The sequence below is a fragment of the Falco peregrinus genome, chromosome 11, assembly GCF_023634155.1.
Source record: "Falco peregrinus isolate bFalPer1 chromosome 11, bFalPer1.pri, whole genome shotgun sequence".
Taxonomy (NCBI): domain Eukaryota; kingdom Metazoa; phylum Chordata; class Aves; order Falconiformes; family Falconidae; genus Falco; species Falco peregrinus.
In genome coordinates, this window is record NC_073731.1 from 24,554,576 (window position 1) to 24,577,587 (window position 23,012).

Here is a 23,012-nt window from a genome sequence, read left to right on the forward strand (position 1 = left end):
TCCCCTGAAATAAGCAAGTAATGTACAAACTTCCCTCCACAGAAAAAAACCCAAAATAATCCCCCTGACCAAAACCTTGAAAAAACACCCAAGCAGCCAGGCAGACTGTTTTTTAGAAAACACCTTTCCCACCCCATAACATCTGAAAGAAAGAATATTATAATGGAACATCTGGAGTGCCACTGGAGTTTGCTGCTAATGGGTTATATTGACTCTGCTTATGTTTTGCCACTTTGTGTTGCTGTACTGTACATGTCTCAACTTTTTTTTTTTTTTTAAATTGTGCTCACTATAGGACAGTCTTCTGATGTTGAAGAAAACACATCTGCACTGAAAAGATAAGAGAATTCTTTTCCATACAACACATGCACGTTCTGAAACAAAAAAAATCTTGGCAAATAGTAACATCTACGAAAGGATAGTACAATGAAGTACTGAGAAAATTATGTTTTGAAGTTAGATTTAACATAAAGTGAAAATGATCAAGTTTTTCTGATATGGCAGTTGTTCCTTTTCGGCGTTTATTTACAACCTTGTGTCAGTTTACTCCATTAAACATTCCTTAAATAAACTACACTTACTGACGCTTTGCTAGCTTCTTCCCTCTCATACACTGCTTCCAAACACGAAGAACGTGGCAAAAAAGCAGAGTTACTCTTCCTACAGATCATGCATCCTCAGGCTGTTGGTTGCAAATGCTCCTTTCAAAGGTAACGTCTTTCTAGATCTTGCCAATTATTAGTACTAGTTAGGTGACCTCCACCGCCCCATGGCAGTGACACATACATATTCAAAGCAATTAGAACAGACAAAGTATTTACAACAATTTGCTAAAGGACAAAATGAACATACACTATAACTGTTAGGTTCTTCCTCTAATTCTGTGGGTAGCTTACCTTCCTCACGCAGGCTATTGTCCTATAGAGTACATACCTCAGGGTTAAGAGTCCTAAGAACATTCTAGACAGATCTGTGTAATTGCTCGAAACTCAGCTTTGTTGCAAGCGTTTTTGACTATTTTTGTAACACACGCTATTATAACTGGAAATAAGAGTCATACTGGGTAGTACTGATTTTGACATTTTGAAGAGGCAATCTTTACCCAACTTAAAAGAATTTTCTAAATACACACATTGTGATATATGCACCCCTTAATAAGTACTCTGATTACCAGACTGCTATTTGTACACAATTAGAGTAAGGCTTAACGAATATATAATAGACTTCCATATAAAAATAAGAAATTAACTTCAGAGAGAGAGGGAGACGTGAACATATTGACACTATTTTTAGATGAGCAGGTAAGACCCGTAATTAAAGCCTGATCTTTGCCTAAGAAAACATCTGTTTTCTTCACTGTGTAATTAGTAAAATTAATGAATTCCAATCCATCCACACAAATGATTTTTTTAACTCCGAAATCAATCACTTTAAAACCCAAGATGCCTTCAGCTACACAAATTGGCTAATAAGTGATACTGTAGATCAAGTTCAAATTATGAATGTAATTTTCTTCATAGTTATGTTCAAAACATTTTCTAGCCCTCTCCCTCTATTCTGCCAACACTGACATTTATGTTATTAAGAAAACAGATCTGTGGCTAAGAAATCTGATATGGCTACATAATAGATTAATACGTAATTCTTGTCAGAAAACTGACTAACAGATCACACTGTTGAACTAGATCAGAACAGGAAATAAGCTTATTCAGAGATTTTGTAAAAAATTAAGACTATCCCTCTCTGACATATTTTATTATATACAGAGCAGGAAACTGCTGAACAGTGAACACAATTTCACCACGCAGATTAGGAGATCAATCATTAGAGGAAGTGATGAAAAATTCCTTTTAAAATATTTCCTTCTTAAGAAAGTGTTACTCCTAAGAATGCGAAGGGGCAGATGAACACATTTGAAGGGGTTAGCCCTGGATAGTCACAGCCACGACAAAGAACGGGAAACACAGTATGCTTTAGCATGCTCCAGTACTATTACTGTCTCCCTGCCATAAAGGGACAACAAAAAGAGGTCTCTTATCATACCCTGCATGGTCACAGCTGGATTCTAATCCAAAAGGGCAATTCCGATCATCCATACCAAAAATCTTTGGCCAAAACCTATGTATCTGTTCATTTGCTGTAATTGTTTCGATCTTCCTCTTTGAATCAGGGAGACGTGCAGGAGAAAACCAGCTAACAAGCTCATAAGTACTTGTTTTATGAATCTGGCCCTCAGTCAAGAAGTTGCAGTGAAAAGTCTTTTAATCACCTTCTGATCAGAATTTACTGGATTGTATCTAAGTTCAAGGGTATTAAAATGTGCAAAGGAGACTATGAAAAAATGGCTAGGTTATAGATTTTAACTTCTTAACTAGAAAATTGACTCAAAATAGATTTTCTAATTTACAATGAATCAAAAGAAAAAACATTAGACCATAGCAAAAGTGGCACAAATGTATCAAAAAGCAAATGAATAAACATTTGAAAAGATTTATTATTAGAAATTGTAATAAATTTTGGAAAGATGAATCGATTTTAGTTAAAAGGTATAACTGACAATTTATTGGGCGGGAAGATGCATTATTTTCCAATTGTTATCCACCTACAGTAAAACTGATTTGTGTCCTATTGTATTTTATGGAAAAGGAGAGAGCAACTTTCAGTGATTTAGATTAAATGTATTAATCATAACCAAGCACTGTGAACTATATATCTACTATTAAAGAAGATTTTTGACATTTAATTCTGTAGCAATATTTTGGCTCTGTACCACTCTTCCTAAATCCAATTCCTGCTACAGTTGGCAGATTTCTCCCTTTTAATTTTATGGGGCTTAAAGTAGCATTTAACCACCCATGCGGTAAATAATGCAGGATTAGAAATATTTAGTGTTTTGTTTCCCTTTGAAGAGTACTAATCCATCAACCCCCAAATATTTTTAAAACATTTTCCACATTCTAGTAATATTTAATGTAAGATTCAGTAAAGCATCCTATGCAAATAAAGTTGTTTTACTGAAACAAAAAAAATCACATTAAACCCTAAAGAAAATATGCATATACATCACTGACATAGGGGTATTCATTGTATAAAGATATCAGTTTCTGTACAAAGAAAACTTTAATAAATCCTTCAGAGTTTTTAAATATTATATATGATGTGACTATTACATACTTTATTCCCAATAATCTGACAAAAGATAAATTTCCTGAACAAGGGAAAACAGTATGTTTATATGTTTTACAATATTTATGTCCAACTTAACACTGAAATGCTAATTTTTATTTATGCAAAAACCTCCCTCACTTTCATGCAGTCATTTCCCATCTTTCCCTTAAGTGCTATATTGTACTGCACGGGAAAGCTGCTTTATGGTAACTTCTAACAGACAATGTTCTTAAAGTTATTCCAGGTACTGCAAATTGTCTTAAATTGCCTTAGACCTGCGCCAATGATTAGATTCCAGATTTTGAAAACACATCAACAAAAGAGAGAAAGCAGCATGGCAACTAATTCTCAATTGCCATATGCATGCTTTCTTCTTGAAAGCAGAACAGCATGACATAAAACAGGAAAAAGATTTCTTTTCCTCTACTTTGACTATATTCTACAGAGAAAAAAACTCGCAAGCTACTGTAAACCTAGTATCTGTTTAGGTCTTTGTAACATTAAGTCTTTTAGAACTAAGCATTCCAACAGGAAGGGGCCAGGGAGAAGGGGAAAAGGCGTATATTTTATCTAATGCTTTTTAAAGTGAATTTCACAGGCATTTAAAAAAACCCCAAACATCTATAGCAGGACAGCTGCAACAGAGTTTGCCCATCAGCCCACAGTAAGAAAAAGACTGCCTAAATAAACAGTTTTCAGTTCTCTGAACTGAGGGTAAGCTTCTTCCTCGACCTTTAAAACCATAATCTGCAGGAGTGTGAAGTCAAGGTTGAGAAACAAAAGAGTAAGAAAGTTATTCTCATTCTTGTGAATGCAGGTTTTAAAACCACCCGTCAAACAAGGGGCTGAAGTGAATAGCGAGACAAGGAAAAACAAACCACAGCAAAAAGATCATCAGAAGCAATAGTTTGCTGAATCAAATTGCAAGGGGCTGTGTGGAACAGATTTTGAACAGTTATCAGAACTGTTGGACTGCAAAAGTTCACTTGATCAGTTACAACAGTTTACACTTCACATGGCAAAGAGACAAAAAAAGCAGCTGCTGTGTCCTAACTGAAGGGACAGTAATTAAAAGGCAAGGGCCAACAGCCTGTTGAACAACTCTAGTTGGAAGTGTGCTGATGGCTAAACTTTTTTTTGTTGTCCTCTTTTTCTGATATATATGTCATGTCATTCAGGAATTGGACAAATGATTTAGGTGCACACAAACCAGAAAGATCACAATGTTTTGGAAAGATCATACCAACATTACATGTAAGGTTTTCCACCGCATCAAGAGATCACCAAACAGGGCTGCTTCAAGTTTTCCTGTGACTCGCATCACAACTCACAGCATTATTAATTTATTGATTGCCTTCAAGAAATGACCTTTCCATTCTAGAATTGCTTGTTACCATTAAAGTTAGCATTTCAGTCTCTGATACTGGATGAACATGTTTAAGAAAGTATTCACTTGTGCAACTCCTTCAATTTGAAGATGTCAGAAACACATTAAACAAAGCCTACAGTTCTGGAAAGAAAGGTCTTACCTGCATTCAGTTACATGTTCACTTGCTGTAAACACCACACTATAACGATCAGAACTGGCAGACCCCTGAGAAGTTTTGAGTACTTTCTTCCCTCCTCAAAACCACACTCTCAGTATGCACATTCGATTTTCTTATTTCAAGAATCAAAATGGTAGCAAACGTGCCATTTCCCAGCTAAGTCACTGGTAAGTTAGGCTACAACAACCGTGGTTCGCTCCACTTCTTTATGGTTCTTTTTAACAGGTTATAGAACATTGTCTTTACATCTGACTAACTAAAGTCACAGTAATCAAACAGAATGGCAGAGAAGTACCACTTCATTCCTGTATTATATCTCACATTACAAAAGCAGCAGAACAATTTTCTTGTGCGATTCCATTTCAACCCAATGCATCATGTGTGTTTGCTACTTTATTTTCGGTGCTGTATTTTGAAGTTATTTTATATACACATCTCCATGACAAATTGCTGGAGAGGGCACTAAAGATCCAGTTGAATTCACTATTTTTACAGTTGCTTCTTACTCGGGGTACAAGCCATATGAACTCAGAACGTATACAGAACCCCACCACCACCATTTTACGTTGTGGTTTATATTTTTGCTTTTGTTATAAATCAAACAAGATTAAAACATTTTAATTTCCCATCTGTGCCTCATAGTAATGATTTGAAAGATAAACTGCCAAATGATATTGATCACTTCTCAGACAAGAATATTTTTAATATGTATTCTATAAAGCTAGAACAGAGCTAGCAAACAAACGAGTGCATCTGAGTATAAAGCGTGTATCTCTGAACAAATCTAGGTGGTTAGTATTAATAGAGTTAATCTAGATGTCTAAGAGATAGGCTTAGTACTTCCATCAGGTATCTAAAGGGCCACTGTTTTCCCTACAGATGGCCACCGTATGAAACGTGACTGAAAAACCAGACGGATTATTTTCAAGTTCCATCTATTGGTAGCTCTCATTCTTCCACACCACCTATTCTAGGCAAAAGGACAAAGTTTCCTATGGAGTGGAAAACCTACTCCTGTGAATAAGTTACTATGGTTTGAACTAGCAAGAAACTTCTAACAGTTTAGGAGCTGCATCTGATCTTGTACTTGCCTTCCGTTATAAAAATGCTAAACAGTGTGCTAGCTGAAATCACTGTCATGATTTACTTGATGCTTATGATGCTACTACAACACGAGATGCTGCTCATCAGCTAAGCCATGGTATCTGTGCATGTGTTCCTTGCCTATTACACATACGACTTTCTGCCTATTCTCAGCATTAAATGATCAACTCCCCCATCAAGCTCAGTACAAGGAAATAAAACTCCTAACTTGTCTCCGGATACAAGATGCTGTTATACCATTAATCCTCCAAAACACTGCCACTGAGGCGTCAAGAAGTTTGTAGAAGAGACACGACTGAGTGAAATTTTTGCAGAAAAGATACTAAACCCAATTACATTTTAAGATAAAATATTCTCATTAGAAACTGCACTGAAATATAAAAGATCAAAAGAACTAGTATGGACTTAGGAAGTCAAAACAAGCAAATTCCAAATGTCTGCAGAAGAAGCATTTCACACAGTCAGACACCAGAAAGGGGGATTTCTTTGTGATAAGCGCAGAAAACACAAAGAATAATTATGCTGCCTCATATTTTCAAGTCAGAGGTTTTAAAAATCATTATTATCTGCGAGGAGTGCTGCAAAACTGTATTAAATGTGTTTTCAAGACAGTCACTAAGTGAAGAATAAAAGGGGTAGTATTATGCTATTTGCCCTGGTTTAAAAGCAAACTTAAGTGAAATGGTAGATGACTACCATTTGAGCGGTTGGGTTAAGGTGAACTACAAGGAATACTGCTCAGACTAACAGTTCATAGCACTTGTCACCATGAATAAACCACAAATTCATTTAAAAAATAAGCAGTGCATTTGGCATTTCCAAAACTAACGCTGGAGGGCAACTATTTTGCTGAAGTGGAATGCTGGTTTTGACACTATATTTGAAATAAGAGTCCAAGAAAAGAGACTGCATCATCACATTCACTTTAGCTAGACACAAGTCAGTCTTTGACATTTTAAAGGTGTGCTTTGATCCTCACAGCAGGTGAAACATACCAAGAAAAAAACACTGTGAGCTCTGTTCCACAGAGTATCTTGTAGGTATAACTAGTGAAACAGCTATCTTTGTTTTGTCAATAAGCTACAGTTGTGACCTCTACCAGCTATTAATTCCTTGCTGCATTTCAACTATTACCTTTTTTCTTGATCGGCATACGTTTCATAAGAGTGAAACTAGGACACACCCAATTCGAGACTACATACTAATGTACAAGGTAGGTGATATAGAAGAAACAAATAAACCAAACACATGCTTACCTTCACCAGTTAGTGCCTTTAAAGCTATCAAAAATTAGCTGAGCATCTCTCTAGCTATTTTAGTTAAAGCAGGGAAGTTTTACACTTAGGTGACAGAACTAGTAACAAAACTGACCGACCTTAGATTTTCTGAAATCTAAACACTGGGTATTTGAGTCACTTGTAATTCCTTTTTGGCTAGTGAACTGCAGTTCCAAATGAGACAGAAAAGCTGTGTAGTATTTGTGCCTGTTTACTGGTTTGTTGACACAAAGATGATCACAGATTTTCATTAGACAACTACAAGTGACACAAAAACCACTGTTGGTTAAAACAAACATAGGTTGTAAGGCAGACTTTACTAAACCATTCAGATCTCATAAACGATAGGTAGAGTTCAGAATACTTTGTACCAATGACAACTACACTGACAAAACTGATTAATTCTAGTGTTCGGCCTTGAACAATCACAATATTTAAGTGTGCCTTAAGTACGGGTACCACCACTGGTACTACCAGTAATGGCAGCCACTTTGAGAAATACTGACCTACTCTAAAAAAGGGTACAGGTATAATTATGATGCTTTTGATTAGTAAGTATGCTAAGCTGTTAACAGAAGTCACTAAGAAGCTTCTAATCTTCCATCAGGTGCTTACCACAAGAGGTGGAACAAATTATATTAAGCCTGCATCATTGAAAGCTTTAGCAAAAATGCACTTCAAAATTAATTTGTGGGAAAAAAAAAAGAAAAAAAAGAACTTCTTACTATGCAAAATACATAGCAGGTATAAGAACAGTAAGCAGTTCTCCCAAAAAATATTAGATACATGAAGTTAAGAACATCACAGATAACATCATCCCCAATATTTATGCTCCATTTTTGAAACCTACACTGTTTATAATGGGTTTTGGAATTGACAGAAGCTTTTCGTTTTTCCCCTTTTCTCATAAATTAAACTTATTTCACCATGTCTAAGTTCTGAAGTCCAGAAGAGTGCCATTTGATTCATTCCTTGGGAAAATTGTAGCATTTTTGCCAATAGTGACTGAACACTGGAAGAATTGAAGGTGGGGCCTAAACTGCCATCCCAGCAGCACATCCTCTGCTAACAAACTGAATTTTCCTGCCTGAAATCTGTATCTGCAGGAAGCACATGACTGCAGGAAACCACCCACTCCTCCAGAAAGTTTTTCCCTCTATGGTGTAAAACTAAAGTACTGAGTTAACTAAAGTGAGGATAAAAGAGCATAACTTACTCACTACATTTTGCATAAGCAGATACAAAGTTAAGACAATTACAAACAAGAAAAAATTTTGAAAAAATAAGAGGAAAAACACAGCAAGAAATGCTTTAAATAGGTGAAAATATTTTTGGTGACAGAAAATCTTAATAACCCCCCCCCCCTACAAAACCCAAAAGCCCCTAACTTCCTACCCACTAAAAGGAAAATTCATTTGCAGCTTTAGCAGCATAAGCTTTCCAAATGTCGTCCTCAGACCCAGAGGCCTAATATTCCTGATCCTGAACAAGTGGAAAGTCTGGAATCCAACAAGACTTTCATTTTGTTAACAGGCATCATATAATACCACTCATATTTCCACAGAGTCTGACATAGACACTATCACTCCAAATGATAGAAGTCATTAAGTGAATAAAAATAATTAAACCCCCCCACACACATTATTTCACGCACCTCACTGAAACTGACTGGTGTTTTATCTGACTGTATGCCACACATCCAATGTAAAAGAATCCTCTGCAACACCAAATCAACTTTACCTTGAGAAACAGTGTTTTTCCCAAAGTTGCAATGCATCCACTGATACTGTAAAAACAACACCCAACTTACTCCAAGGGAACATGCCTTAGATCTGTAACAAGGTTTCTTACCTAGTACTGTTTCATTCAATTTCCAAAATATTTTGACAAGCAAAATCCTGAAAACACCTAGCTGTTTCTTCAGTTACAAAGCACTTAGAAAGCAGAAACATTTGGTTTGATTTTACATTTTGAAAGCAGTTAACAAAAAGCTCAATACATCTTTTCTCCTCACATCAATAGAGGAGTAGTTATCTGACAACAACTTTTTTGCAAAAAGCTCTTTTATCTTTGAACTTCTGAAAAACTGTCACAGGATTTGACAGAAATACCCAAACACCTTCAGATAATGTCTCAGAAATGTAACTTTCATTTTTTATGTACTTTTTGAATAATTACAACTAGGTATAGTCAAGCTCAATAGTGTAACTGTGCAAAAGGAAAAAAAAGAAAAATCTATCCTAGGACTGCAAGACTTAAAATAGCCTGTCTTTAATATCATGAAATCAAATGCCATGACACAGAGGTGATGGAAAAATTGGCAGAGCTGAAAGAAAGCATCCTTTTCACTGGTCGTGTTTTTTACACTTTAGGCCAGTGAAATCACTTCCAGCTTCCAGCCCAGCCAGGGAACCAAAGCAGGAAAAGACGACACACAAGAGTCCTCAAACAAAACCCTACAGTGTCTCTCCCTGTCTCAGGGAAGGAACTCCATAACCGCACAAGGAACAGCTAACAGCAGCACTGATTTTTAAAACCTTCAATTATTTATATGGAGGAGTTGTGAACAAAAGTGAAATTTTTCAGTCATCGAGTACTAAGCTGGGCAAAATATTTTGAAGGAAATGAAGAAGTAGTCATGTTCTTCAGCTGCTGTAATTATTAACTCTTTATTTTCTTTAATTAGGGTTTTTGTGAGCTCCCCAGGAATCCATCTGAGCTAAGTACAGTGGCCTTATATATTGAAGGTAAACAGTTCACCTAGTATTCTGCATTATAGAAATGCATCTTCACATTTCCAATGCATCTAAAATGTCAGATTTCTGATTTTATTCTGCTACATACCAAAGTTTCATATATAAATGTTGGAAAGGTCAGAGATATAGTCATAGATAAATAATGTGCAAGTTATAAACACATACAGAAAAAAGACTGGACGGAAAAAGCATTCCTCCTAAGAAATCAGCATTTCATTCACAGAACACTACTAAATTGTTTAAATTTTGTGTTACAAAAGAATGTGGGGGTTGGGAATAATTGATCGGGTCATATATAACTGCAAAGTTCAACCAAGCACAGCTAAGATTTCAGGCAATATACCTTGTTAGAGTACTTTAAATACTGGTATGGTATGAAAGTACATGTATCTGATTATAATTACAAAGTTGCTGCTAGCAACTTCACACAGGCAGGATCAAAAGCACAGTGTATTAGAAAAGTCAGAAGTTTTTCTATTTGTTTTCAAACAAAGTTCTTTTACAAATGATGCTGCCACTAAAAGCAATGAAGACTTGAGAAACCAGCATTATCATTGTATGCCAAAATATACGACTGATAAACTATTTAATTAGGGATACCATAAAAAACATGCCTATCACAAGCTGTACAATCCAAAGCATATAACCCCGTTGTGATCAATTTATTTTTTCTTCCATTTTCTTGCTGAGTTTTTTCAGCTGTTATCTGCTGTATGACACCACATTCAAACTGCACATTGCTTTAGGTGAGGATTTTCATAGTATCTGCATGCTAGGTTTTTACTTCTCTTGCTCGTCCAGTGTTATATGATCATTAAAAAAGTATTTTGACTCTAAGGCAGTACACTTGATGACAGAAAGACCCATGAGTTTGTTCAAATTAAGCAACTCATCAATGAAATGCAGGCAGAGCATCTGGACAGAATCTGAGTGCCAGCTGTGGCTACTTCAAGTTAAAGTTCACTAACTGGCCCATAAAATGCAGCATTCTTCCTCTGATTCTCAGCTCCCGCTGCTTCTGGAAACCGTGGTGTGAAAATAACATAAGCTGGCAGTTTCCTCAGTATATAGCAAGTAATAATCACACTCTTAGCCTGATGTTTCTCTTACAAGAAAACACCCAAACACTTGGGCTTGAAATCCATTTTGACAGAGGATGATGATGATGTAGCAAGGTATTATAGCTATTAATTCTGCTTTCCCTAAACCACTAATCTCTTCAAGGCTTTGCTAGCTGCTATAATTGTGAACCTTCAACTAAACTTTCCAAAAAAGTTAAAACACACATTGACTGTATGCAAAGGGCTAACCATATACTCACATCTCCTAGATACAGGATATAGTGCGTGCCTTTTAGGTAGTGTATCTCAGTAGGAAACTCCATTTTTTACTTTTTCTCCCTTTAAAGTCTGTGTAAAAGCAGTGATACAGACATCAGACTCCTTGCTGTTAAAAAAAGAATTAATTCACAACACAACTGTTCAATGAGTTCAGTCAGCAGTGTTCTCTCCTCAGGATATTAATCTTTCTAAAAGCATTCTTGCTCCTCTTCACTGTTACCATCTAATAGCAGTAATTACTTCTTGTTCTGTGTTATCAGATGTCACAGGTATTAAATGACTTTTTTTTTTTTTCCTGTCATTGGATTGAAGTATCTAAAAAAGATTTTCTTTAAGAAGCAATCACTGACAAAAGGAAGCACATGAGCTCTGGCTTATATAGCTATGTTTGCAAAGACTGATGCAGCAGATGTGCCCACAAACATAAATAGTCATTAAGGTGGTCAAAAAACTGCATCTGAAGAGCCAACTGCACATCCATTCTATATATGCATTCCTGCCTAAACATAGTGGCTTAGAAGGTACACTCACACATCAACCTTGCTTCACAACACTAAGATATATTTAATAACTGGAGGTAACTGAATTATCAGTTTTTAGTAGATCAGCTTACGTTTTTGTTACAAAGGGAACTATGATCCCATCTTTATATATGAGATATCATGACTGGAAGACAAAATGGGCTCCTAAGGACAATCCAGAAAGCGTAGCAGAAAATAAACATTAGGATTTTTTATTGTATATACGCATTCACAGTATATCTTCATCAATTGAAATTTAATCACCTTTTTACAATTTAGAAGAAAAGGCAGTTTTTAGGGTAGTTAAGCCATGTATCATCAATACCATGAAGCTAACCTATCAGTTATAATAGCTCCTATAAAATACCAGAGTGAAATTGCAATAAGCCTAGAAAATGGGCTACAAATCCCAGATATGCTCAAGCAAGCACTGAACCAAAAATAAAAATAGGTAGATAGGAAACCAAGAACTAGATAGCATTCATCTAATTCACAACCACTAGCAGCAGAGATCACAGGCCAAGGTTTTAAGGAATCTTATTCAGCTCCAAATGGAAATTATTGGACAGGGGCTTTAATTATAAAAACCCTTCCCTTTCAGAACGAGTTAAATTCTAACAATCTCATTCTATTCTCTGGTTATATAATAGCTCTTACATTTCTCAGAAGCACCTTATTTTGTTTAGGCAAATTAAAATTTGAAAACATACAATGTTCTCAAATAATAAAGAACATCGAGGTTGCAGTATTTATCATGCTGGAATATGTTTATTACACACTGAGAAAGAGTCTCCCACATTCTCCTTCTCTTCCAAACACTGTTCTGATAAAGTTTTCACTGTGCTACAATGAATACATTTTAACATTGTAATTTAAAAAGTCAAAATTCTCTTCTCATGCCCTCCTCCAATGAAGAAATTCTTAAAAATTCATTAGAACCTTGTCTTAGAAAAAAAGCTATGGGAAAATCCAATTATTAGACTGTACAAGAATGCAAGGACAGTTGGATTTTTTCCTTCACTTATAAAACACTGCTCCTAGAGCTGAAGGCACTAAAACACCCCAAACATCTTTCATTTGTAGTCGCAGCCTTAAAACGGACCCAGTCTGAAGGAATGCATGATGTCTATGACAAGTGCATTGCTAACTTGTTTTAAATTTTTTTAATATACCCTTTCCCCAATCACATAGAAATTAAGCAAACAAAAGAGCATAAGGTCAGATTTTTCAAAGCAGACTTTGGAGAGGAAAAAAAAAAAAAAGAGAAAAGTCAGAACTGTACCACAATCCATCCTAGAATGCTTTCAGTTTTAGAAAAAACTTAAAACAGTATCAGACTGCTTCTACCATTCAAGTACACGCAAGTATTCCATTACAATAAAATTGCAGTGGGAAGAGCCTAACTACCAAAAAAAGCAGACGCAGAATATCAGGCAGCAGTGGCAATGTAGTCTTAGCATTTCATTAGCTATCTACAACATTAGGAAACACGCATGAGAGGAATATGCTTTTTTTACAAAAAAAACCCCATAAAACTCTTGAGAATAGTGTATGTAAGCTTACAATAATAAAGGCACCTACCAATGCATTCTGATTTCCTGAAGCCTTTTTTATGTTTCTTGCTGGCATTCCATGAAGATGACTAAATCTACTCTGGAAACCTACAAAAAAGAAGTACAAATTGATTTAAGAATATGTCCTATACCACGTAACCAATAAAATCAAACTTTACATACCAATCTATTAATCTGACTTTAGTTAAACAAAACCATCTTAATATTGTCAAACATTGTATTGGTAGAAACAAAGTGCACAGAATGGGCAAAATAGGGAAAGGCTAAGTTGTCATGAAAATGAACATTTCTGTACTGTCACATACTGCCATCCCGGTTCTATGCACAGTTACCTGCACAAGCAGAGCATACTGAACTACAGTAGGAGTGATTTTTGTGTCACTTACAACTTTGTTAGTACTAGAAAATGTTAAATCTGGTGAATATGCAGAGATCTAGTCCTCAGAAACAATTCCAAGCACCTGGAAAATAAGCCTCACAAAAAAATTCAGTACTTTCTGTGTGCAGAGTAGTTTAAAAGTGATTTGACCACTGCTCACACAAGAGATCTGTATTTGAATGTGAAAGGTGATCCTTGTGGCAGAGGGAAGGTACAACAGAATTCTTTGGCAGCTGAGGTCTGACAACTTCAGCCCTTAGACAAGCGTGGGTTCCTAGCTGTAAATGCAATCTAACATTGGTACAACTTACCACTGGATACACTGGGATCCACAGGTGACTAAAGTATTTTAAAGAAGAATAAAAAAAATAGTTTCTAAGTTACAATCTCAATCCTAGTGCTAATGGAACCCCTCCCTCTTCACTACAAACAATAAGGCCTGGCCATAAAGCAAAGCAGATGGTCACACTAGCCTTTCCAGCCTTTGAATTAATGAACTTCCACAGAATTTCTGAACATTACCACAGTGGACAGGAACAAAATGAAATACAAAAATGCACTTTAAATCATACTTAAGAATCCTCTATGCAGACACTGAGACAACAAATAAAAAGGGTAGGCTAATCAAAATGAGCCAAGCTTTACACTGACTTTAATAACTGACTTTTTGATTTATTTCTCTCTAATGATATCTTAAAAATCACAGTTCAAGGAAACAACCTGCTAACTCCAAGATCTTGTTAACATTTTACATACTCTGTATAATCCAGAGATCTCTTTCTACTGTACCCAAGTGATTCTACAGTTTGCATTTGCTTGATTACTACTTACCTCTCCTCCCTGAACGGGACATAAGAGGGAAAGTACCAGTTAAGATACTTTCAAAGACTGGATCAGGCAATTCTCTCTCCAGTTCTGTGGAGTCTTCTTGTTCCCACCATGGAATGACCCCCGTAATTCCACATGCTCCACCAGATTCATTTTCATGAAACCAGTCACTCTGCTCATCATCACCTGTGTGAGGCCAGCCAGTATCCCCCACAAGCCCCCCCAAAAAAACAGGGAGGAGCAGAAGAGAGAAAAATCAGATGTTACCATCAATAAACACTCTGACAGAACAATTATTTTTTTCTTTATAGCTGCGTAACAATTACTCATATATAGCAGTTCTATTTGGAAAACGTTTCTCAGTAGCATGACAAGCACTGCTATCAATGAAACCACATAAAATGTAATGTTTTAAAACCAATTTACAATACTGAAAAACAATAATAAACTAGTTAAACCTTTGGCAATAACCGCAGGGAAATCCATTTAAGTTACTGCACTTTACATATTAACAAAAAACAAGCCTTAATCTCCTGCAGGGAATTAAAAGGTATAAAACTGTGAAACTAGTTCTTTGCAGCTGATAATGGTATATAATTAGCTTAATTTCATGATTTGTATGGCTAGTAAAAGGGGAAAACAATCATGAACAGATGTGACTAAATGAAGTTAATCTGATTAAGTTCATTTAGAAATAAGTTTTGAAAAAGTTGATTTTAAATGAAAACTGACAGTATCGTGTGATTGAGAATTATACTGCATTATAACACAAAGCTGGTCATTTTTACTGACAATATTTATAGATGTAGTATTTAAATACTTGGATTTAAAGTCAAAAGTAAGACTAGACTGAAAATCTGATCTTAAACACACTGGCAACTAAGAATAGTTACTTTTGTTTTGAAACACAGTCTTTTATACAAACATGGTAGTTTACAGAGATCAGAAAATATCTTCATAAGACATCGAAAATTTCCTTTCCTACACCCCAAAATTAGATTTCAAAGTATGTGTTGTATATTTTAATTCTACTTCAACTTATCCAAACTATGCCTCACTATTTCTGCATATAAATTATTTGGCATTTTTTAATCAGGCAGAACTAACCAAGACAATGCAAGATTTTATTAGACACAATTTTCAAGAACAAAAAGCATTTGTGTAAAATTTCATTGCCGCTCAACCTCACAATGGGAAAACACAAATAATGAAAATGCAAGCCAGAATTTGAGGGAAAATAACTCCAAATAAATCATTGCAATGAAAAGAATACTTCAAGACCAAGCACAGGTGAAAATGGCTGTAAACATTCATCAGGACAAGTACTTCAAGAAAATATAGAATAATTAAGGCCCCTCACCGGTCACTTGCAGGTGAAATGTGATCCTTATATCTTTAATGATCACTGTTAAAACCAAAATTAACAGAGGCTAGGAAACAGGGAACTTTAGATGGAGGAAAGGGAAAACAAAGGTGGAAAGTGATACACAGGTCCAAATAAGATTTAGTTTTCTTTGCATTCCTGAAGCATTTCAGATTACTCTCCACATTTAATCTAATCCTCATTTATAGGTTTGCCATTCCACAAAGGTGTTCACCGTTAATTCTTTCCTCATTTCATTACAGGCAGGTATAGTTCTTTGGAAGATGTCTAAGAGTGCTGAACAGAGACACTGGTGGTGGTGGAGGAAGAACCACACCTTTTCATTAGACTGATCTGTGGTTCAGAATTAAGTTTGAACTCCTTTGTTTTGATTTTCCAAACATTTATGTAGACAAACTTTGTCTGAATATTTTCTCATGAGACCTCTAGACACCTTGACTAATAAGAAATACTATCAAGAACTCAAAAGAAGTCCTGTTACAGATAATTCAGCTATGAAAGCAAGAACAGAACTCTGAGATTGGGTTTCACAATCGGCTTGAGGACAGAAGCCTGTAAGAAGTACATAATGCAGTCTTGGAAGAAAGCACTAGAATTTAAGACTGGGTTGGTGGACTGCAGCATAAGGCAAACAGTGGCTATGGAAGGAAACTTGTATCTTCATTTATATGCACAAAAAGAGTTATCTGTGAAAAAATACAAAATTGATTTTCCTTTTTATGCGGTAAGAATATTATTATGTTAAGCAACTACCCGTTAAGGTATCTTATCTGTTCTGTTATTATACACTTCCCTAAGCACTTATGTTGCTTACTGCCAAAAGCAGACTTATGATCTAAACCTGGTAGGCTTTCCTCGTGTGACACCAGCATCCAGTATACCTGTCTTTTAGCTTCCTTGTTTGTGCACTTCTAACAGCTCTGAATCCTCCGACTACTTCAATCATATTACCACCTTGAGGTGAACATAAGCCTATTACTACTACTCTTATCCAGGTGACAGCACCCACAGGCATTTTGTCTTCTAGTTGCTCCACCTTGAAGGGATGCCACTTACAAATGGGGTCAGGGAAGACCACTGCATTTAATAAATTCCTGACTTCGTATGTATAGGCAATGTAACACAGAGGCCTCCCCGCTCAACAGTTTGGTAACCAAATACTTGTTTTTAATCTACTTAATTTGCAGCTCTCAAAAGGCAACACAGTATCCACAGCAAATATGAACTCAGGAGAATTACAAATTCAAAGCAACATTTCTGACTTCACAATACTTGAAAAGATTCACTACTGTCCTTTCCTATTAGGGATGCTGATTCAGCACAAGATTACAGCAAAGTACTGCATTCTTCCAAGCTACAGAAAAGGTAAAACAACCTCCAGATGTCCAGAAACTGATCACCAAGCCCAAGCATTCTCCCAGCCACACATTTAAAATACAACAAACTTGTTTGTGGGTAATGCCAGTGCTTGAAGGAATTACTTCAAAGCAATTTACATTCAATTATTACTGTACTGATCGCTACCAAAAAAACCCCAGAATCAATTTAAGGCTCAGAAATGTCAACTTCAATTCTAAAATTTCAAGGCATTCAGTTCCTGGCTCTATTTATTTGTAAGCTTTCCCCTCCCCCTAATTACTGTTTTCCTAATTTTCACTCTATATTATTGAGTCTACATATTTATCTAATTACTACTCTTTCATGTTAAATTACTTGCCTTCCTCTTTAAAGAATTGTAGAAAGTGATTTATGTGGGCTTCTTAGGATTTCTCTATAAACACAGACCCCATCTGCATCACCATCAGTTTCACATTCAGAATAGCTTCACGTGAATCTTATTTTAGCTAAAGCAATGCAGGATGATAAGGCTTTCCACTGCACACAAATAAAGAGTTTTCCCCTCTCTTCCTAGTTTTCTTTTATTTCAAAATGGCTAGACTACCCTCCAAAGAAGTCATATATGTGTACACGTGCTTGCCTATAACAACTACAACCTACTTTGAGAGGCTACCACAAAAAGAGTTCAGCATCAGTGTCCTATAAACACCACTTGATACTGTGCTGCTCCATCATCCACACAGAGAGCAATAGCACATAGCCTGTAAATATCCTAGGATGCTAGTCTCATTTCCATGACCAGTGTACCTCTTTCTAGGTAAAAAAAACCCACCATCCCTCTATTAACAGCTGTAATGATCATTTGGAGACATCAGAAGATTCACTGTAACACATACAAGCAGTTTCAGGAAAGCACAAGCTTAAGTTACCTAGTCCACAGAGGTACGTTGCATCTCGCTCTCAGTGCTCTGCAGCGCTGCCTTGGCAAAAGGGATAGCAGGACACCACGCAACTGAAGCAGCTAGCTCTTTTGATTCAAGCCTGAAAACTTCACATGAAGGCCTCCTCCCACCCCTCCTGTCCAATGTAATAACAAACTCTGCTCTTGAGCAGGACGATTGTACAGGTGTGCTGTTAACAAATTAGGATGTCACGTGATCTCAGCTTTATGTTCACCTCTGTGATCCACATGCAATATTTAGGATTTCAACTATTCAGGTTGTATACAACAACTTCATGTTATTTCTTTTTCACCTGCAAAGACTATAAAATAATTAACCACAACAATTCAAGACTGGTGTGATTACACTTAGCATTGCATGCTCCATTTCTTTATACAGGCACAACGGCACTCTGACAACCTGCAGCTGCTGAGATGCTATATGAAGTCTAAATTAGTTTCTCGCTAGAGAAGACATAAGGATGGAATTCTCATATACTGAATCAGTAGTGGGTCATCTTCATAAAGGACACAGTAATGAATATATGTTTAATCATAAAACAATGAACAGCTATCTTTAAAAGCTTAACCACATCCACAGTGGAACTCTGACATTCCCTGACCTTCTCCAATTTTAACTGTTTAACACTTTATTAATATAATTTTCCTTCCTTCTTGCTTCGATCTTAAAGGACATTTCAAGTGCTGCATGTCATGATTTAAGAGGCCTTAAGACAACTTTGAATTTCCCCATGTGTACTAGTAGGTGTAGATGGACTAAGAATGAAGAATATGTTTTATTTGCCATCCCTTACACTACAGAATTCATTAAAGAATATACTTGCAATTGGACTTTGTTTTTCCCCCCAAACAGCAACAACATCAACCAGTGTTTGAGTAATATTACAATTTTGTTAACACTGTGTTGAAAGCTTAACTTACTTTATAAGTGCCTTTCAACTTCCAAAGTCCCTTTAAACTGCAGGTGATCCTACTAGCTTGGCCTATAATAGAGTTGTATTATAGGTCGCAATGTAAGATTAGACCTTTTGTTTCAAAACTCTTCTTGCAAAAGTTTCTACACTGGGCGTAACACTGCTTATCATTAATGTTTTTAATAACTGAAAAACAGACATTTATGAAAATACTATTAGGAACAAAGGAAGGAGTATGAAGAAAGGAAAGTCGTAAGGATTTCTCATACATAAGCTTCAGCCACTGTTTAGTACTTTCAATTACTTTGTTGGCAGGTTCTCCCACCACCATACTCAAGGGCTTGACACTTCCATAGGATTCTGTTTTTATATATTAACCATATAAAGTCCCAAAAGAATATTTTAACTTTATTAAATCTTGCCCCAAAGTTTACCAATTTACAAACCTCTGGAAAAAAAATACAACCCATAAGAAGTCACTGGAGGTTTGTTCAGCAGCTATCTTCTTCACTGACTGTACTTGCAATGAGTATTTTTCATGATCTGTGAGCTTTTGCTGGCTAACTGTACAGGGTATGCAATGTTTCACAGAAGAAATACATTTGCCACAGTGGGATTGCAAAAACATCGAGTACCAATTACTTCTGCCGGAAAGTAATATGACAGTGGGATAAAGCACAGCAAGAGAGCCGCTGTTGCCCTCTCACAGAACCTAACGTAAGCACTTGGGTAACTTGGAAAAGGAGGACAAGCACGGCTAGGCTCATATGAGGACTTCATGGGAACAAAACAGATCAAACAAAAAAGCCATGAGACTAGAACAGAGGCAGGCTGGAAAGGAAAAGGGTATAGAGTTTTTTTTTTTAAAAAGTGTTAATGGCACAGCACATATTTGAAGTTGAACATAGGATTTTCAAGTCTCAGCAATTTTCTTTTATCATAGCAATTGATGGCAATTAAAATATATCTAGCAATTAACCCACTGCTACCCCCAATTACAGCTACACCTGGTTTTCTTGAATCAAATTATGAAAGTCAAAACTCTTCCAAGAGTCTATGAACAGCAGAGTACAGTTACTGTGATGGAATTTAATTCCATTTGCTTTCTGAAATGATTTTGGAAAAATATTAGAAGTTGCAAGGTCAGGCACTCCAGAGTTCAGAACTAAATACTCAACTATTTAACTGGCCAACTGCTTGAAGAAATTGCTGATTTAGATCACTTTCTCTTCTAGAATGTCTGTTCCATAGTATCAATATGCTTTGGGAATTAATTAGGGTTTTACAAAGAGTATTTGTCTCATAAATGAGATATGGTTCTTAATCCCAGAGACACAAAATGAACAAATGTTGCCCTGGAGAACAGGATCTTCTTGTCCTCTGCTACCCAAACTTCTGAATGATGGCAGGCACATCGTTTAAACTAAGTATTTTATCAGGCGGCATTAATCTCTGGTTCTCCACTTGACTTAGCAGAAACCTGAAGTCAGAAGTGCAGAAAATTTGAACTACAAATGAGGTCAAGATGCTGATGTTCTGAATATATATCCTGGAGGAGGGACACTGAGAAGACAGGAATCTGAGTCTAGCTTTTAAAACTGGACAAGAAAATCAGCCAGTTTTTCTCTTAATACATTTTTCATCCTGTCCTCTTCCAGCTTTGTTTCCCTCACCTAGGCTTTTCCTTTGTTTTTATGAGATTTATTTTCTCCTTCCTTAATTCTCTTTCTTTCTTTGTCTCAGTACAGCTATAAATTGAAGATAAAATAACCTCATCTTACTTCATAAGGCAGTACAAAGATAAAAATTACTAGTGCTTTCTTTAGGGGGGGAATAAATGTTATTAGAAAATAAACAATTTTGGTTTTGCAGTAGGATCTCTTATAGTACTTTCACGGAAAAGTCTTCACAAAATCAAAGCTATAATGCAATCTAAGAACATTTGAGATCCAGTGTGAAGCTAATGGTCTTCTGATCATACCCACCAAATTAGTCCAAAACAGCGATTAAAAAATGTTTTGTCCCGAAACCATCCTTCTGAAGTTTAATTATTGTTGTTCTTTTTATTTATATTTAAGAATATGATTTCAGGTCTAATGCTTTCTGCTTGAAAATTGCAGTCAAACTGAATCAAGGTTCAAAAAATATCAAGCAGTCAAAAATAAGAACTGCAGATCTACAGTAAAGAACCGACACTAAAAAGGTAACGCCACACCAATGGAAGACCACTGTTGTTCACCGATATCTCCCTTTTTCTCCTCCCACAAAACATTTAAGAAAAACAGAAAGTAACTGAGACATTTTCAAACATATTATTCAAAGATTTAAATTAGTTTAGGATTTAAGGACAAAAATATTCATAGAAATACATTGGAAGGGTACTTAAAGGCATGCAATTATTAAATATGGTAGGTCACGTTACATAAAAATACAGAGGACAAATGTTTTAAAAATTGCAAGTCCAAAGAGAAATTCATATAGGGAAGTAAAAGCAAATCTTTTTGACGCGTCATATTGAAATACTTAAAGTACTGAAATATTGGAGTCAAAAGATTGATCTAAACTTCCAAGAGAGCCTAAATTCTTCAAAAAAAGCTATGTGTTAGCACAACTGACAACAGATACTCAGACTGGGAGGTTACAGTTTATGTAACACAAGTTACCATTGAGCAAGGATGGTAACACCGCTGTTCAAAGTCTGAAAAATTATCTCCCTACTGTACCATTAACATAGAAGATTAAAAAAAAAAAAACAGAAGAGACTGAATTATACATTAGAAAGAGAAAAAGGCAAACAATATTCCTTCAACCTAGATCTGTGGAATGGGCCAGGATTTGTTTTCTTGCACGCACAGGTAGTCTGTGGCAAACAGCATACAGAAACGATGTCCATTACCGTTAACTTAGAACTGCCAACAGAAAAGCAAGTCTTAATTACCTGAAAGACTATTTTTTGCCCCATTTTTGTATACTGTCAAAGACAGCGAGTTCCTAGTCTATGAGCTGGGCACGAAGATGCTAGCATAATACAGGTGAATGTGTTGCAATAAACACTAAATCTGAAAAAAAAATCTTGTATTTCCACCCTCAACAGCTTTATTACATAAAACCACGTAAGAACAGTACGCATAGTAAAAGAAAATTTTCAATCTTCAATGCATTTTATATTAAAGAATTTTCAGAGGGGAAAGACTTTAAACTGCATGCATCTTCTAATCTCAGTCTTAGACTCCTGAAAAAATTGTTTGAAACTACTTTTCAAACAAACTACTTAATGAAAAAGAACTATAAAACCCTGCAGTATCAACTTGGAAGAAAGAAAAAAGCCACCTCAAAAACAGTTTGAGAAGCAGTACTACGATCACAGAGTCCTGTCTGAAAATTGGTGCAACCAAAGGATTAAAACTTGGTATAGATGATCTTTTGGAGATGCTCAAGTTGTAAATAAGTTTATTATATTAGAGAGATCGCTTCTCAAGACAGCGTTTGACTAAGTCATGGATTCAGGACATCCTCCGGTAACATTTCAAAAAACCAAGAAAGCAAGCTATACTTAACTCATTAAAATAGTAATAGCAACTGAAATATAGTAATTAACCTATGAAATAAGTTGTAACGCTTACAGAATTTCAACTGATGTGGTTTGAGGGGTGGAGAAGGGAAAGATTGTTTCAATACCTTGTCTTCCCTCATCATTGGTAAACAAACCAGCATCACTGCTGCTCAGACTGCTGGATTCACTGTAAGAAGAAAAAGAAAGAAACAGATCAAAAGAACAATTGATCTTTCAGTCGTAAAATTTTAAGGAGACAAGGCTGTGCTCAGATTGAACTTAAGCCCAACAGAGATTGGAAAAAAAATAGGATGATTTTTTTTAATCAAACTGCAAATATCCTAGTTCCATTAACTACAAAGCATATT

General features: G+C 35.9%; 1 protein-coding gene across 1 annotated transcript in view; it reads right to left on the reverse strand.

Moving 5' to 3' along the window:
* Positions 1-23,012, reverse strand: part of GPATCH2 (G-patch domain containing 2) — a 126,366-nt gene that overhangs the window by 88,832 nt on the left and 14,522 nt on the right. Inside the window, 3 exon segments of the mRNA XM_005241858.4 lie at positions 13,295-13,374; positions 14,498-14,680; positions 22,770-22,831. Of these exon segments, the coding sequence (XP_005241915.2) occupies positions 13,295-13,374; positions 14,498-14,680; positions 22,770-22,831 (325 nt within the window).